At 37.7% G+C, this 17,869-nt stretch overlaps 1 protein-coding gene across 1 annotated transcript; it reads right to left on the bottom strand.

Moving 5' to 3' along the window:
• Positions 1-879: 879 nt before the first annotated feature.
• On the bottom strand, positions 880-15,969 carry LOC121732563 (leucine-rich repeat-containing G-protein coupled receptor 5-like). Its single transcript, XM_042122488.1, has 7 exons — positions 15,215-15,969; positions 7,435-7,893; positions 6,496-6,763; positions 5,129-5,509; positions 4,488-4,666; positions 3,946-4,051; positions 880-1,230 (listed from the first exon to the last, which is right to left on the bottom strand). Exons 1-7 carry the CDS (start codon positions 15,496-15,498, stop codon positions 1,009-1,011), a joined length of 1,899 nt encoding a protein of 632 aa, XP_041978422.1. The 5' UTR covers positions 15,499-15,969; the 3' UTR covers positions 880-1,008.
• Between the last annotated feature and the right edge of the window lie 1,900 nt (positions 15,970-17,869).

The following is a 17,869-nucleotide window of genomic DNA, read 5'->3' as shown; positions in this document are numbered from 1 at the left end:
CTTTACGAATTCATACTTCAGAAAAGCCTCTGATTGGCATTCCTAGGGGTTTGCGTAGGTTTAAAATTAAAATCTAAGTAACGCCAATAATAATTAATCAATAGGATGGTTTTCATCACGTATTTGAAGCGAGCTTACAAAGCATAATATAACCTTGCTACCTCTCACTCTGCGTTAAATGCGCTCACCAATCGCTAAGCGTGAACACGTAACAAACACTTTCGCATACAATATTTGGTGTGGATTACGTACATATTATTTATACTGCTTTTTTATCTTCTTATCTTATATATAAAATTCTCGTGTCACAATGTTAGTTACCGTACTCCTCCGAAACTGCTTTGCTGATTTTTACCAAATTTTATATGCATATTCAGTATGTCTGAGAATCGGCTACTGGGTACTTTTTATATTGATAAGTGCATTTGTTGAATAAATAATAGTCAATTATTACAACTCGAGACTGACCCCGACCATTGTTTGTGCAACGGGATAGCGATGGACGTTGCCATGCTACCATACTTATTTAGTCACTTCATAATAAAATAATAAAGAACAACATTACAACTACAAAATATAATTTATACGGCAAAAAAACGTTTGCCGGGACAGCTAGTTTAGCAATAAAATTATTATTTGTCCCATCCAGGGACCCAAAAATATGACCATAACAAATTCCATCTAAATCTTTTCAGAGGTTCAAACGTCAAAAGGGAACATAAAAACACTTTCCCCTTTGAATTACGTACAAATTGAATTTTGACCATAGACTTATTGTTAATCTATTTGTCTATGATATCTACGCCGTTGATTCAGACCGCAACGCGACGCGTAGATGCATTTCTAAAGTATGGATTTGACAGATTTTCAAGACGTCTCACGCAATTGAAATCTGTCAATTCAGTACAAATTTAGAAATGCATCTCGTTGCGGTTGATTTAACCCTAGTGACCATGTCTATGGTAGATATTATCATAGATCTAATATGTATGTCATTCTCTATGATGTCTACGCCTTATTCAGTGCGGTGAACTGTTCGCCGTTGCCGTTGTTATCGGCGGCGCTCTGCCGGCGGCGTGCGAGCGCGGCCTGGCGCACGCGGTGCCGCCGCCGACTGCGGATGAGGTACACGGCCAGGGCTGTCGCGATACACAGACACACTATGATGCAGCCGCCCAGGATTAGCGTCAGGGTTGTCACCTGCGGACCTGCTGACCGAGAGGGTTCGATCTGGAAGTGTTGAAGTGATTTTAAGTTTGTAATAACAATAGCAACATTTTAAACTGCAATTTTAACAAGTAAGTATACATCTTCTACAGGAGACAGTCAATCAACTATTATAACCTCAAAGCATGAACGTTTAAAAAGTAGAATACGACGTTAGATAATTTTTTTTTTGCATCATAGGTAAGTAAAGTCTTACAGAATAGTAATTTTGGAGTCCAAAACTGGGACAACATTAGAAATTAGCTATATTTCTCTTTCACTCTTACAGGTCTTATATGTTTTGTGAAACAAATAGCTGCTTACTGCGGTGTAACTATCATGTTTTTGTCCTTTTAAGATTATCATATTTATTTCCTCAGTCTCCTTAATTTGTATCAATAGGAAGGATAGTATAGTCAGTCTACGACGACGACGGTGTTAAGACAGAGTGCTGTTAAATACCGTCGTGTGTGGCACTACAAGTCGGCAGACTGGGATGGGATGCGGTCGTTTTTTGCATCCTATCCTAGGGGGCACGTGTGCTTCTCGCCGGATGATCCCGACAACACTGCCAACTCTGTTGCCGATGTGGTGATGCAGGGGATGGAACTTTTCATTCCGATCTCTGTAGTGCCGACTGGCGGCAGATTTCGCCCCTGGTTTGGTTCATCCCCCAAAAAAGCTTCTCGCCGGAAGCAGGAGGCTTACCAATCCTGGGCCAACGCAGTGTCTGCTCGGGATTTAAATACCAGCACATATAAAAAGGAGTACAATCTTGCCTCTAGGTCCCTCAAGAAAGAGATTACTCGGGCAAAGCAACAGCACGTCAATAGAATTGGCAAGAGACTTGAGCGCCTCCCCTCGGGAACCCGTGCATTCTGGTCTCTGGCCAAAGCTATTGAAGGAAATTTCTGCAAGCCAACCCTACCATCCCTACACGTAGGAAATGGATCGTTGGCCCAGGACGCAAAACACAAAGCCGATCTTCTGGGCAAGCTCTTTGCGTCAAACTCGACCCTGGATGACGGGGGGCAGAAACCGCCGACCATACCGCGATGCACGAGCATCATGTCGGATACTCGGTTTCATCAGCGCTCAGTGCGAAAAGCCCTCCGTCCCCTTGATATCCAAAAGTCGAGTGGGCCTGACGGAATCCCGTCTATTGTGTTGAAAAAGTGTGCTCCAGAGTTGGCTCCGGTCTTGACGCGTCTTTTTCGGCTCTCCTATTCAACTGGCATCGTCCCGGCTTCCTGGAAGACAGCCTTGGTGCACCCGATCCCCAAAAAAGGTGATCGCTCAAATCCTTCCAACTACAGACCAATCGCTATAACCTCTCTCTTCTCGAAGATAATGGAATCCATTACCAATAGCCAGCTTCTTCGATACTTGGACGGTCAGGGATTACTAAGCGACAAACAATACGGGTATCGTAAGGGTCGCTCGGCTGGTGATCTCTTAGCATACCTGACTCATCGTTGGGCTCAGGCAATTGAGTCGAAGGGAGAGGCATTGGCTGTTAGTTTGGACATTGCGAAGGCCTTTGATCGGGTTTGGCATAAAGCGCTGCTATCAAAGCTTCCATCATACGGGCTGCCCGATAAATTATGTAAGTGGGTCACTAGTTTCTTAGCAGACAGAAGCATAACGGTCGTAGTTGACGGCGAATGCTCGGAAACTCAGTCTGTTGATGCTGGTGTCCCTCAGGGCTGTGTGCTATCGCCTACTCTATTCATACTGCATATCAATGACATGTCACAAAAACAACGGCATTCATTGCTATGCGGATGATAGTACAGGTTATGCTGTATATACCGGCTCCCCTAATATTTCTCGGCAAAATGTCACTGAGAGTCGAAACGAACTTGTGTCTAAGGTGGAGAATTCATTGGATAAGGTCTCTGAATGGGGTAGACGTAACTTGGTCCAATTTTACCCCGCCAAGACTGTGAGTGAGTCTGCGCGTTCACCACTAAAAAGTCACCAATGGTCGTATATCATCGTTTCGAGGGCACATCTTTAACCATCTCCCCTAGCATTGAGATACTGGGCGTCAACATATCGAGCGAAGTCCAGTTCCGATACCATCTAGAGGGTAAGGCCAAATTAGCCTTGAAGAAGCTTGGTGTTCTTAATAGGGCGAGACAGTACTTCAGTCCGGACCAACGCCTACAACTCTTATACAAGGCGCAGGTTCAGCCTCATATGGAATATTGTTCTCATCTCTGGGCAGGGGCGCCAAAATACCAACTGCTCCCTCTGGATCGTATCCAACGAAGGGCCGCTCGAATTGTTGACTGTCATAGTGTTTCAAACAGCTTGGACCCCTTGGAATTACGCCGAGATGTAGCTTCACTCTGCACCCTCTATCGGTTGTATCACGGGGAGTGCTCTGAGGAATTGTTCGGAATCATACCACCTGTAACTTTTGGCTATCGTCCCACGCGAAAAACATACCATCCTCATCACCTTGATGAGTGGTCTTCCACAGTGCGTTTTTCGCGTAACTTTCTGCCGCGCACTGTAAAACTCTGGAACGAACTGTCACCGGCAGTATTTCCGGACCTATACGACCTGCAAACCTTCAAGAAAAGAGCGTATTCCCTCTTAAAAGGCCGGCAACGCACCTGCAGCTCTTCTGATGTTGCGAGTGTCCATGGGCGACGGTAGTTGCTTACCATCAGGTGACCCGTTTGCTCGTTTGCCCCTTTATTTAATTTAAAAAAAAAGTGTATAACGTACCATGTAAGTGCTGTGCGATGTATAATCTTCCCCGCACATGGCCTGCTCAGTCCAGTTGTACCAGTGTATCAGCCGCAGACCAGAGAAAGCCCGAGGAGAGCCGCATCTGAAACAACACATCATAAGAAATGCCGCCAGCCGACGCAAAAGCGCAAGCGCAAGATAAAACATAATGTTATTACCGTTTAAGAGCTAATTAAAAATACTTTCTTATTAATAAAATATTAACACAACGGTTGTCAAATGACTTAACGTATCGGAACGTATTAATTAACGTATTATTTTATTAATATGTCCGTTAGAATTACCAATTTGACTAAAAAATATTTTATAATGTTTTTAAAATGAGGGTCTTTTTGATATTTCATTTGCCGCTAGAGGGCGGACCCGATATACTCGTGTTTATCTAGCTCCGCCAGGTGCTGCAGGACAAGACGTAGGCCCTATGTCTTTCGTGCCGATCGTCGTGGCATACCAGCTGTTAATATGTCACGAACTTAAATACCCTCATTTCTTAAAATTGATGATGAAAATCCACATACCTCAACTCAGTTAACAGTCTCGAATTAACTTTATACAGCTTGGGCAGCAAATCGTCAATAACCCATTGCAGATCACAGCTGCAATGCCACGGGTTGTTCTGTAGATTCACACTGTCCACCGTACTCCAGTCTAGAAGGGTTTTGGACAACCCTGTCAGACTGTTGCTGCTTATGTCTAGCTGAAAATATTCATTAATTTACACTCTTTTTTTTCAATTGAGCAGGAAGAAAATAGTGGATGAAAATCAAAGTCAATCGCTAATAACGACATGCTTTGATAGCGTACACGCAAATTGCGTACGGAAATGCGTACATGGACGCAAATTGCGCTTATGTTTCGCTGGATGGCGCCCGCAACTCCGGAATTAGTTTATTGCGTGGAAATTGTACATTTGTCTGGGATAAAAGTATCCTACGTCCGGGACAGAAAGTATCTCCTTACCAAATTTCAGCAAAATCGGTTCAGCGGTTTGGGCGTTAAGAGGTAACAGATAGACAGATAGACACACTTTCGCGTTTATAATGTTAGTATGGATGTCGCTTTACTGCCGTGAAGTGTGATTTTAACTGAGATTTTTTTATATTTATTTATTGTGAAACTAACTTGTATTAGTTTCACAATAAATAAATATTCTACTTACCGCACACAACGAAGTACCGTCAAAAGCCCCCTCCTGTATCTCTTTCAGTCCCGCACAGTTGGAGAGAAAGAGAGAGAAACAGTTCTTGGCGAATAAGTCATCATTTCTCCCAATGACATTGCTGAACGCTTTATCTTCGACTACAGAGAGTTTACTCATATCATTCATATACAAAGTTTTTAAGGCAATTATGTTCTTGAAGTAAATACTCTCCATAGGATTCCCATCAAGTCTCAACTCTTCTAGATTCGGAAAAGTCTGGCTGGTGAAACATTTCGGCACGTCAGACAAAAGATTGTATGATAAATCTAAGATGAACAGTTTTGGTAACTTCTTCTCGATGTAGAATTCTTTGAGTTGGTTACCTCCAATGTTTAGGACCTGAAAATCGAAGAATTTTAATAGATATTTTGTTTACACAGATATTTTATGGATTTTTTTTGTATTGAATAGGTTAATTATAATAGTAACTGCATCGAATAAGGAAGTACTACTTTTAGTCGACCAAATTACGAAAGTCCGCAATCTGCCTATGGGCTATGAATCAATTTTTCTGATATAAAAGCCAACCGAACATACGCCTCGCCTGATGTTATGTGATAATTTTTTAGGGTTCCGTACCCAAAGGGTAAAAACGGAACCCTATTACTGAGATTTCGAAGTCTGTCCGTCTATCCGTCCGTCCGTCTGTCTGTCTCCAGGCTGTATCTCAAGAACCGCTATAGCTAGACTTCTAAAATTTTCACAGATTATGTATATCTGTTGCCGCTATAACAAGAAATACTAAAAACAAAATAAAATTAATATTTAAGGGGGGCTCCCATACAACAAACGTGATTTTTTTGGCCTTTGTTGCTCGATATCAATAATGGCAACAAGTAGGCATTTCATACTTTCACAAAAGCCCTAATTATATGTCCACTTCAATAATTAATAATAATATTAAAATAAAATAAAAATTTAAATTTAATATTTCCCATACAAAAAAGACAAATTTTAGTCTATTTTTGCTCTATAACGGTATGGAATCTTTCAAGCGCGAGTCCGACTCGCACTTGGCCGATTTTACTATCTGCAGTAACAGGAAAGATACAAGAATGTTGTTTTTACAATACAATACATACAGTACATACTTTGTAATAGTATTTGGCCTAATAGTGTCATTTGCTCTACATCTATTGTAGTTAGGTGGAACAGTGGTTCGTTGTTGGTGCTGAAAGATTGTCCTTATGAAATAAGGACAATCTTTCAGTCCATTCAGACGTATTTTTCCTCTGACATGCCCTTTGTGCCGTAAACATAAGGTTCATTTTCACTTTAAAAAATAAATTTAATAGATTAACTAAATTCTAACCTAAATTACTAACCTCTAAATTATCAAAATGGACGTTATTCTCATCGTATAGAGTTGACAATCGATTGTACGATAAATCTATATACGTTATACCGGCCGGGAACTTCGGCCAGTGGTATAGAGTGTTGATCTTCAGAATGGCAATCTGCAGCGTGGGCGGCAACGCAAAAGTGAACGTTATGTTGTTCTGCGCAAGGTTCAATTCGCGTAAACTCGTGCAGGAAAGGAACGAATCCTCTTCGATCACTTCAATTATATTGTTGGAAATGTCCAGAAGCTCTCTGCAATAGATTAGATAATTGCATTTCAATTATTACAAATAACATCAATAAATTGTGATCGTTTTCAAGTAATCTCTTTATTTGTAGCTACTCTATTCTGTCACTTTTCTGTCTGAGCTCAATGTAAAAAGTTAATTTATATGACTTAATAATAGTTTTAAATATGTACAATTATAATAATAATGTTTGTAATTAGGGGCGCTTCTATGCCATAACAATTGCAGTCAAAGTGAGTAGTGACAAAAAGTAGCACCAAACACTAACATCTAAGTAAATAATGTAAGAAAGCCTATAGGCCAGGGGTGGCCACTGGCCAACCGGTCGATTGCGACTGTTAGTCCAGTCGATCGTGGCCAGGCGAAAAATATAAATAATTAGACCAGACTACCAGACCAATAAGCTAAACTATGCTGTTTCATTTAAGATTTCAAGAAGTATATACTTGGTAGATCGCACAGGGTTTCGTTAGTAAACAGTACATCTAATCAAGTTGGCCACCCCTGCTATAGGCAAACTTTTTAGCTAGGTATAGCACTTAGTTTTTGTTAACATTATGTTTTTAAGTATAGCTCCGGTATAAATTATTATTATTTGGGATTTGCCCTATATTATTGCCCTAAAAAATTATAAAGTGAAGTAAGTATTTTATATTCCATTAACATTATACTTACATAACATTATCTTCTGGAAACGACTCTTTGGATATAGATCTTATTCTATTCCCGTTCAAATTCAACCTTTTCAAGTTCTTCAGTACATCACTGTTCACTCTTCTTAGAAGCACATCGTATATTCCATTCTTACTCAAATCCAGATCTTCCAGAGCTACCATAGGTTTTAAAGCTTCAAATGGAATCTTCTTTAATACATTACTTTGCAAATTAAACCTTCTGACGCGGTGTAAGAGCTTAAAATCCAATGGATTGAACTGCGAGATCTTGTTGTATGAAAGATCTAGATCTTCTAATCCTTCTAGATTGGTGAAGAGGTCAGGAGTTATTTCCGTCAGCTCGTTCTGATAGAAGGAGAGTTTCTTCAAATTCGGTACCTCTCTAAACGGATCAGGCCAGTAGGTTTTAATGGCGTTCCCGCTAAACTTAAGAGTTTCTAGTTGTGAATTCGGCGGTAACCTGAAAATATAATGAATAATGATAATCAAATATTAGTTGTTCCTAGCAGGTTCCTTGAACACAAAATTAGCAGTGATACTATAACGGATTACGGAATAGTGCTATTTGATGATTTTAAACTTATTATTTTGTAATATTTTTGTATTGCAGAATTACAGTACAGTGCTTCTTCATTTTCAATGATAAATGCTATATTTTTAATCGAAAATCGTCGTTGCAAAGATAAAACCTCTTATGTGCAGTTTTACCCAAAATGCGTTTTTCGCATTTTTGTATTCAGAATTTCAAGAGTTATCGACTACAAAAACTCTTATGTCCATATATGCCTTAGCTAGAACTCTTTTTTAAAATATCCTATGTGTGAGCGTGCATAATATGTATAGTAAAATCTCTCATGTTCCTGAGATGACACATAAGAGGATATTCACTGACCAATATTATTCAAATTGTTGAAAGTAACTTACAAGTTACAACACAAAATCTCTTATGTGCTTCAGATGATACTGAGGTTTCACTAACCGTTTTTATTCAAATTGTTGCAAGTTACTGATCTTATATGTGAAGTTATGTGATCTTAGTACGCATAGATTTCGCGCCTTTTTTTTAGACAGAAAGCGAAATAATTAATCGACGCATTGGAAGTGAGACGGAACGAAAACAAATGCATCACACCACTACTAGTTTGAGGCCACCTTCAGTGCTATCCCACTGGTAGTCAGCCTGGTTTGTAGGCATCCAGTGCATCTCGCCATTTCCGTCCTCTGGAACCATTTCAGTCCCACTTGAATTTTGCAGCTTTCATGCCGACGCGACGTCTTTAACACCTGTTTTGGAGCGCAGCGTGCTGTTTTTTATTCGGTCAGCTAGTTTTACACCTAACATGCTGCGCTCCATTGCTCTTTGAGCTGGAACCTTTGCCACTCGGTCAATGACCAGGTCTGAGCACCGTAGGTTAGGATGGGCAGAATACACATCATGTCGACGAGTCTGCGTTTCAGGGAGATTTACAAATCTCCCTTCATCAGCGTCTTCATGGACCAGTTGCTCTTCCAGGCGGTTTAAATTCGACGATTGACTTCCTTTCCTAGTCTTTTGTTAAAGGAGACTGGCCCAAGTAGATATTATACTCGTCGACAAATTTTAATTCTTGCCCGCGTGGAAATATCTACCGTTATTTCTTTCATTGACGACCTCTGTGGCTCAGTGGTGAGCGCGTCGGTAGCTCAAGCCGGGGATCGCGGTTTCTAGTCCCGCCGACGGAACAAAAAGTTTTCAAAGTTCCTGGGTCATGGATGTGTATTAAATATGTGTATGATATAATAAAAATCTTAAATATATGTATAGTATAAAAGTATTAAATATATTTCCGTTGTCTGGTACCTGTAACACAAGTCCTTCAGGTACTTACCACAGGGCCAGACTGACGTGGTGTGAAGCGTCCATAGATATTATTATTGTAATTTAGCAGTTGTATTTAGAAAAAGGTCATACGATGATGGAAGTGGACAGTGTCCATTCAACTATTGAACAGTACATCAAACCTCCTATTTACGCGCCTAGTGATTACGTCTATCGAATGCAGCAAGCTCGACCAAAATACCCGTTCGATGTTAAAATTTAACATCCTCTTCCTCACTGTAGTGGTACCTAGGCGATGGTTTCCTCCTGCCCGTATGGTGCAGGTAATGACCAAAGGTAAGGGCGTCCCTCGAATGTGTGATCCCCTGTTGTAGTATCGACCAGATCGCTTTCACAGTTCGGCGGCTGGCAGTTGGGAAGGTCATGTGGTCTTGCCTGGTACGTAATGTAATGACAAGCACCTGTTGGCGCCATTGGGTTAGCACACTCACCCCCATATCCCTGCGATGTGCAGTAATGCTGCCGCAAAGGCGGCGCTTTGAAGATCCAAATAAAAACTTAGCCTACGTCGTTTCGACTGCGACCCGCAGCCCTAACGTTTCTATAAGCAGCACCACCTGAGCCACCTGAGACACCCAATTTTTTTATTTGGAAGGACGCCACTTTTGGTTTTCGCACCGCCTGAAGATTTGGTTAGGACCGGCACTGTGTTAAATCAGTGAGTTCTTTCTTAATTACGAAGAACTCGAAACAAACTTAAAATCTATACGTCCCGGCAAAAAAGGAGATCCAGTCGTGGTAGACATAAGAGGGCTGAAATATACGCCAGATGGTTCTGTGCTTTATAAGTTGCGCCATAATGATGTGTGGACCACCTTACCATAGCAAAAAGCTACTAGTCACCAAATTATTTGTAAGTCCGTCTGTTTGTCCGTCTCTCTGTTTGTATCCAGGCTGTAACTCAATAACGGCTATAGCTAGACTTCTGAAACTTCACAGATTGTGTATATCTGTTGCCGCTATAAAAACAAAAAAAAAATTAAATATAAGGGGGCTTCCATACAATAAACTAGATTTTTTTGGCATTTTTGCTTGATATCAATAATGATAATAAATAGGCACTTGAAATTTTCAGAGAATACTTAAATATATTATGTGTACTTTAAATAATAATACTTATTTAAATAAAATAAAAATGAAAGGGGGGCCATATACCATACAAAAACACAAAATTTGGCTAAATTTTGCTCTATAGCGGTACGGAACCCTTCGCGCGTGAGTCCAACTCGCACTTGGCTGATTATTTTTAATTTAGTAAGTTCTATGAATGGTTAAAATATCTTAGTTGCAAGAAGAAAACACAAAAAAATAATGCACAATATCTCTTATGTAACAAAATTTTGCAGCTAAAATCTCTTATGTGCAGCGGAATCGTTAAAAAAATACTTTTCAGGCTTTTCTAAACATTTATTACTGATAATTATATCAACAAATATCCATTTGTAAATGCTAAATGTATCTGCATTAAAAAAATTACAAACCTTCTAACATTTTTTTTCAGTAGACAGTTTTTATCGTTTTTCTCGGAAACTTAAAAATGTCACATGAGAGATTTTATCTTTGCAACGACGAAATGCATCTTATACATAAAATATTATAAATTCTATTTTTAAAAACAAAACGCTGGCTAAAGTATTGTTTCAAAACATCCGTCTCGAAGGACCAACATTTTTCGCGCGCTTACGTGCTTTACGTTAGCATGACTTCTATTCTTAAGTTAACAACTTGAATTACAATCATTACCAATACTAACATTGGGAAACCTATGAATAATATAATTTAAATACAAAAACCCCATGAAATCTTTTTAAGAATTCTAATCTACCTTGAACTGGAACGCGCACAAGATAATAGTGTGTAGTTAGTACTATCTATCATTATCATATCGTTTTCATTACATTTTGGTTTGCTGCCTGATTGTCTCTTATTTATTAAACACGTAAAATATTTCTCTCCGTAGAGCCGCTATTGAGAAAATTCTTGTTAGAAATAAACTTTGAGTCGTTTTTCACCTACGCAGATTTTAGTTAACCCTAGGCAGATTAAAGTTTACCCTGGGTTAAATACTATAAGCTGGTTATGACGTTATTTCTTACATATTTATGCAAGAAATAATGTCATAACCAGCTTAACCAGCGCGGGCTTATGTAGAACGAAAGAAAGGCTTGTTGGAAACGAATAGGGAATAGCGAAACGAATAGGGAATCCGACCAGAATCCGACATGTTGCACACATCATATCAGAATACTAACAGAAACGTCGAACAATACTTTTTGTTTACTGTCTATGCTAGTGCTGCACTCTAGTGTGGAAACATTGCAGTAATATATATCTTATTGAAACTTTTCTACATCCTTTAATTTAGGTCGTTGCATACTTTTCAGCTAAAAATAGAAATATCTGTTGTTACTAAGATTCTTTAATCAGGCATAGAATACAGTTTGCGGAGCCATCAATCAAGTGATGTTTGTGTTGCGAATCAGCACAGGCGCAGGAAGTGATTAATATATTTTATCTCCTCCTTTAAGTGTTATAAGGTATGCATCATGGCATATATAAAGTAGCAGATCTTGAATCATTCGGGAGGAATTTTTACGAAAAATGGGTTAAAAGTTGCAACTGAAATAGGTCTATAAATTAAGAGAAACGTTTATATTAAGAGCTCACCTGACTCTAAAAATCAAACATCGTCCTCTCTTCACACTCACGCCCGTCTTTCATATGCCAGGTGAAAAAGGACGGCGCGGAATCATCGCCGAGTAAGTTTTACTTGAATAAAAGACGAACTATAATGATTATGAAAAAAGTGTTTTGAGCAAATTTAGGTTCTATCAATACCTTTTTAGATATTAAAAAATAATAAAGAAAAGACAGCAAACTTCGAAGATCCAAGCAAAAATGTGTCTAAAACAAGGTTTTTTGTAAAAAAGAAACTATCGAGCATTTTTTGAGTAATCGTGTTTTCGTCTTGAGCATTTAATCTTTATGAACTGAAGTTACTTGTGTCAAAAAATCAGTTTTCTAGACCTTACAGATTTTGAGATCTAGGTTAAAGTACCTATGTAGTCAAGTTAGGGCTCTTAAAGCTCAAGGGCGTCGCCAAGGCGGGGCAGGGAGGGGCAGCTGCCCCCTCCCCCTCCTAGAGACTCTAAAAAAGTTGCCAAATATAATGCAAACAACGACCACTATAATATTAAAATCTGGTAATAGATGTAAGGCTCGTAGTACAAGTGAAAAGCTTTATGTGCTGTTCGACTTTACCTACAATTCATACCTACTTTTCTCATTTATAGAGAGTGAGTAAAGTATGAATTGTAGACTGTAGTAGGTAAAGTCAACTTGCCCCCCCCCCCTGCGCCATCGGCTGGCGACGCCCTTGTTAAAGCTTAATAGCAAATATCATTGTAGTTCTAATAAACCATTAGATCAAGCGTCTTTACGTAGGCATAAGATTACTGGCTTGTGACGTCATAGGTGCTGCAAATAGGTCTATAATGGTGTAGGAACTACAGTAGGTACCATTAGTATCTAGTAACATGATGTCATGTATCATTTAGGATGATTTACGGCGTATCCTACATGATCCTTCAATTTTCATCAACAGAGAGAGATCTATAGTCCGAACCACGAAGCTGTAACAGACTGACATATTATAAAAATATCCACAGCCGAATAACAATTATTCTCTCTTTTTTTTGAAAGTCGGTTAAAATGAAGTTTTCTAACTCGCTGCGTGGTTTGGATCTTATAAGGCTTTTGCTTAGATGTCTTTGTGTTTTTAACACAAATAAATTATCCATTAAGGGGGCGACTAACCCTAAAGTATCGATTTTATATAATTCATTTTTATACTTGAAAATAAGCCCCGAATTGTTTCATTTTCTAAAATTAGATACTACATTATATTTCCAAGAATTCAATCTGAGCAAAAACACGATGTCTTAAAATTTTCTCGATAGAAAAAAATTTACAAAGATGCATCTAATTTTCACGAAATTTTCATTTATTGCCATACCCGTGCATTGAACTAAGTTAATATTTTAACACATTGTATAAAATTCTATCATTGAGAGATCGACCTAGCGGATTTTTAAAATGTTGTATATTGTGAGTTATTGAGAAAAAACTAATTTGGCGATGAATCCGCGTCGTTCTTTTTCACCTGGCATATAAAAGACGGGCGTGAGTGTGAAGAGAAAAGGACGATGTTTGGTTTTTGGGGTTAGTCGCCCTCTTAATAAGTAAGCAACTTAGATGGAATGCTTAGATATTTCCAGTTTTACTCTTATTTACTTTTGGTACAACGTACTGCAATAGGCTACTTGATAAGTACGTATTGAACGTCATTAAACAAATGCGTGCCTATTTCTAGGAGAACTTGGCCTAGGAAATCGTATTTTACCCTTATCATAAAATAAAAGCTTACGATTGATAAATAAAGGCGATTTGAAAATGTGCTTTTATATTTTATTTGATTTGGACTAACGAAAAAGATAAACGATTTTACGGTTCTTCCGATTGGGATGTGACGTCATGTTACATATTGAAACGAAGTTCCTTATCGCGCGTTCGGCGTAAAAGAGGCTACACAGAACGATATTTGACCTCGACACTTTTTTATTAGTACCTGCATGGTAGGGGCAGAGGGCGTTGATAGTATTCTTGTGCGTCAACTAGATGACGTTTTTTGAGAATAAACCGACGCGTTTAGGTGGCGTTTTTTATAAGAAATAACTTCGTTCCATTTGGGTGTCCCTTGACAGTCTTGACACCTCTCAAGTTTTTCTTTTATAGATTTTTTTTATAAAATAAGGGGCAAGCAAACCATATTTGGACCTTACTTCCATGGCAACAATGTCTAAATGATGAACACCCATATTGTATGGGCTTGTATCCATTGAAACAAAAACAAAATAAAATGTATTGCAACAGCATTTACTTGGAATATGTTATCAGTTTATCACACCTCGTACAAACTTTGTTTACACGTAGGTATTGAAAATGATTCACGAAACACGGTAGTTCAATTACTAGAATATAATTAGTTGTTTAAAAGTAACATAACTAAGCTAATACTTATATTAACATCCATACTAATATTATATATGCGAAAGTGTGTCTGTCTGTCTGTTATCTCTTCACGCCCAAACTGATTTTGCTGACATATTTTGGTATACATTATACCAAATTTATTACTTATAATTATATTACATAAATATGTAATAAATTTGGTATAATATACCTACATTTGAGTCCCTGGAAAAGGCAAAGGATATTTATTATTTTTATCCCAAAAAATGTACGGCTACCGCGCGATAAACGAATTTAGGCGCAACGGAGTTGCGGGCGTCGTCCAGTAATGAAATATAATATTATATGTTACAATAATTATTCCAGGATTACTATTTTATTATGGTCACAGTCTTACACAGAATACATAATATTTGTATAACTTACATCCAAAATTAAGGTCGTATCAAATTTCAATTTTACTTCCTAAAAGATATTTAAGAATTCTGTACATAAGGTGATAATATTATAAAGTTTATAAAGATTAGAATATAAATTGCAGTCATTGTGCGTATTGGTTGCTTGCAGCTTATATTTATAGTCCAAAATTAGCTAATAACTGCTTTTGGCACAGCCATGCTCATTTCCTATAATGAACAAGGGTACATCTAAATTATGCAGCATTTTAGCCAAAACCAATTTTGTTTGATTGAAGCATTTGGGCTATGTTATTTAAGGACTTATTTTGGAAAGGAAAGTAATAAATGTTAATGAGGCTATATCGCCTGGTAAACCATCACTACAATGTTTAGCATCACTACAATTTCGTAAACTCTTAAAAATGGTTTAGTTTATAGTTACCACTTCACAATATGAGGTACAAACTACTTACTTGCCTAGTGTAGAGATTCCAAGTCCTTCAAAGGTAGCAGCGATTTTCAAGCCATTGGGATTTTCGGGCCACTCGATTTTATCCAAATCAGCTAGATTGTCTATTTTATCTAGCTCCGAACACAATATATTTAAAACTAAATGTGTACCGTCCACGTCTGGTATTTCACTGCACGTACAATGTGAACACACCTTTATCACACTCACCGCTTCCTCCGTAACGTCTTGGCCGCACGCAAAATAAAAATTAAAAAACAAAAACGTCAAAAGATTTTTGGCGCGCATTTTTATTTTTTTCACTTCACAGACACAACTACATTCGTCTCCTCGTAAAAGTGGAGTGATAAGATTTTTATCGATGCGTTATCGCGACATTGTAGATAGGGTGTGTACATTGCTGAATGACGTACCACACTATAGATAGTAGATAGAGGATTAGCACATAGTAGGTTGGAAATTAAAAACTACCACTTTTCAAATTAAGAATTTTACATTTTTTTATTTTTACAGAATGAAGACGAAACAAAATGCCTTGTATTTTTTGTACTGCCTGTAACATTTTATTACATTTTATAAGTACTATTATACTTTATAGTAAGGTGTCAGAAGTGGGATATTATTATCTCTATGTAGAGTCCACAAGTGTCTGTATTCGCGTCTACACCACTTACTGTAATGCGAGAGATCTGTTCACCGCAGTGACATTGCACTGATAATGTAGCTTATAATGGCTTTTCATACGGGATACGATATTGCGATTAGATTTTTTTCTAGAGGCGTTTGTACACTTCAAGTGTTTTAGGAGACCCTGTTTCTTAAATATAATTATCATAAATTTTATACAATTATATCTTTAATCATCATTTAAGAGTACATAATTGTTTGCGAAAATAATAATTTTAAAGGTCTATCGATGAAGTAAAAGGTAGTAGTGCAAAAACATCAAAATTGTTTTATTTCTGAATAAATTTAAAATAAATGTTTTCAGAGAGTCTACATGGTGCCTAAGAACCGGCGTAAGAAACTCGTGTGCCTAGGCAATGTCTATTTTCATGGAGCACCAAAAGGTGAAGAGCATCATCATCTTAGCCGTAGTATAATTATTAAATATGTCTAAACTGAAGAAGAAGAAAGGATTACTTACTGATTTGAGATAGCCAATCTTTCACGACTAAGATGTCTTTTAAAATGTAATAAAATCACTTAAACTCAATATAAAAATATAGTCCTTCCTTTGGCACAGTCGGTTAAAATAGGAAGAACCTGATACAATTGAGTTTCACAACGAAATCAATATAACAAAAACGCATCCAGTATGAAAAGCCTTAAAACTTTTAAGGACCTAGCACAAAGGATAATCAACCTAATAGATCTAGAGATAGAGTCGTTATAAGCCTGACAGGTTTAACATCAATTTAAGACGGCAATAAATTGTATCGGGACAAATCGCATTTGCAACAGTTATTTAATTGTGACCTCTGTTCTGGAACTTCTTGATTTATTTGAACCCGACATTGTAGCACAAAGCTAGGCTCTATCTAGCCTGATTCAGCCTTCTGCCTAAATCCTCGGCATCAAATCCTATGTATTTAAAATATTTAGTATTTACCTATATAGCTCGTGTCGCGGGTTCGTATCCCGACAAAGAAGGATGTGTATTAAATATCCCTAGAAAGGAGACAGACAGACAGATGGACAGAAGTCACAGAAGGACAGACGGACAGACATCGAAGTCTCAGTAATAGGGTCCCGTTTTTACCCTTTGGGTACTGAACCCTAAAAATTCACAAGATATTGTGATTGTGTATACAGACGTTATGGATATAAAATGTTTTGTCGTTACCTGATACGTTAGATTTAAAAAAGGTAGCTAATATGACTTTACAGACATCGACAAAACACGTTTTTTCCGAAATCCCAAGATCTAATAAACCGTGACAAAGTCCTTTAAAAAAGTTTGTTTACATCGTCTTATGACAAGCAATATAACAGTAACAACGTATCGACAGACGCCAACCGGATATCCGGGTAATCAAGTCGTATCCCGCCCGCTTTAATTGCACACACACTGCAGACATCCATCATCCTAAGGAAATGTGTGGCCCTATACGAAGTAGTCCGCTTAAAGCTTAATGGTAGTGCTATAATGGCTGTAAGCCCGTTCGCGTTAAGCGTAAAATTTAGTGAGTCATAGAAAACCAACAGCGAATAAACTATAGTATAGGTTCTACCGGGCGTATATTATTATTACGAAATGCTATGTGTTTTTAATGGGAGTTTTTCATCGTTAAAAATTTGGTAGAAATTAAAAAACCAAGATCAGCATGTTTATTATTGTAGGTATAGGTAAGAATCATGTAGGTACTAAGTGATAGGAAAAGCTATAAAAAAATGTAATTATTAAAAATATATATATTTCATAAATATAACAAATTGTATAACAATAATTTATAACAATTCAATATCAGTATGTATACTTATATTATAGTTTATTGTCGACAGGGTAAGATTTGATTTTCTTTTATACTCTTTAACACTCACAACTAAAAAAGTCTTTATCACTCACAAGCAAAAAATGTATCTTTTAACAATGTTAATTTTTATTTATTGTTTATGAAGGGATTTCTAAGGCTGGCCTCACACAGCCGGAATTTCA

The sequence above is a fragment of the Aricia agestis genome, chromosome 12, assembly GCF_905147365.1.
Source record: "Aricia agestis chromosome 12, ilAriAges1.1, whole genome shotgun sequence".
NCBI classification, from domain to species: domain Eukaryota; kingdom Metazoa; phylum Arthropoda; class Insecta; order Lepidoptera; family Lycaenidae; genus Aricia; species Aricia agestis.
The sequence above is the reverse complement of the archived record's forward strand: the minus strand, read 5'-3'. Positions and strand labels throughout refer to the sequence as shown.

Coding starts and splice junctions, on each gene's coding strand:
- LOC121732563 (XM_042122488.1), bottom strand. CDS start 15,498: ATGCGCGCCAAAAATCTTTTGACGTTTTTGTTTTTTAATTTTTATTTT. Junction 7,894..15,214: donor GGAATCTCTACACTAGGCAA/GTAAGTAGTTTG, acceptor TTATATTTTCAG/GTTACCGCCGAATTCACAAC. Junction 5,510..6,495: donor TCCATTTTGATAATTTAGAG/GTTAGTAATTTA, acceptor TTCGATTTTCAG/GTCCTAAACATTGGAGGTAA.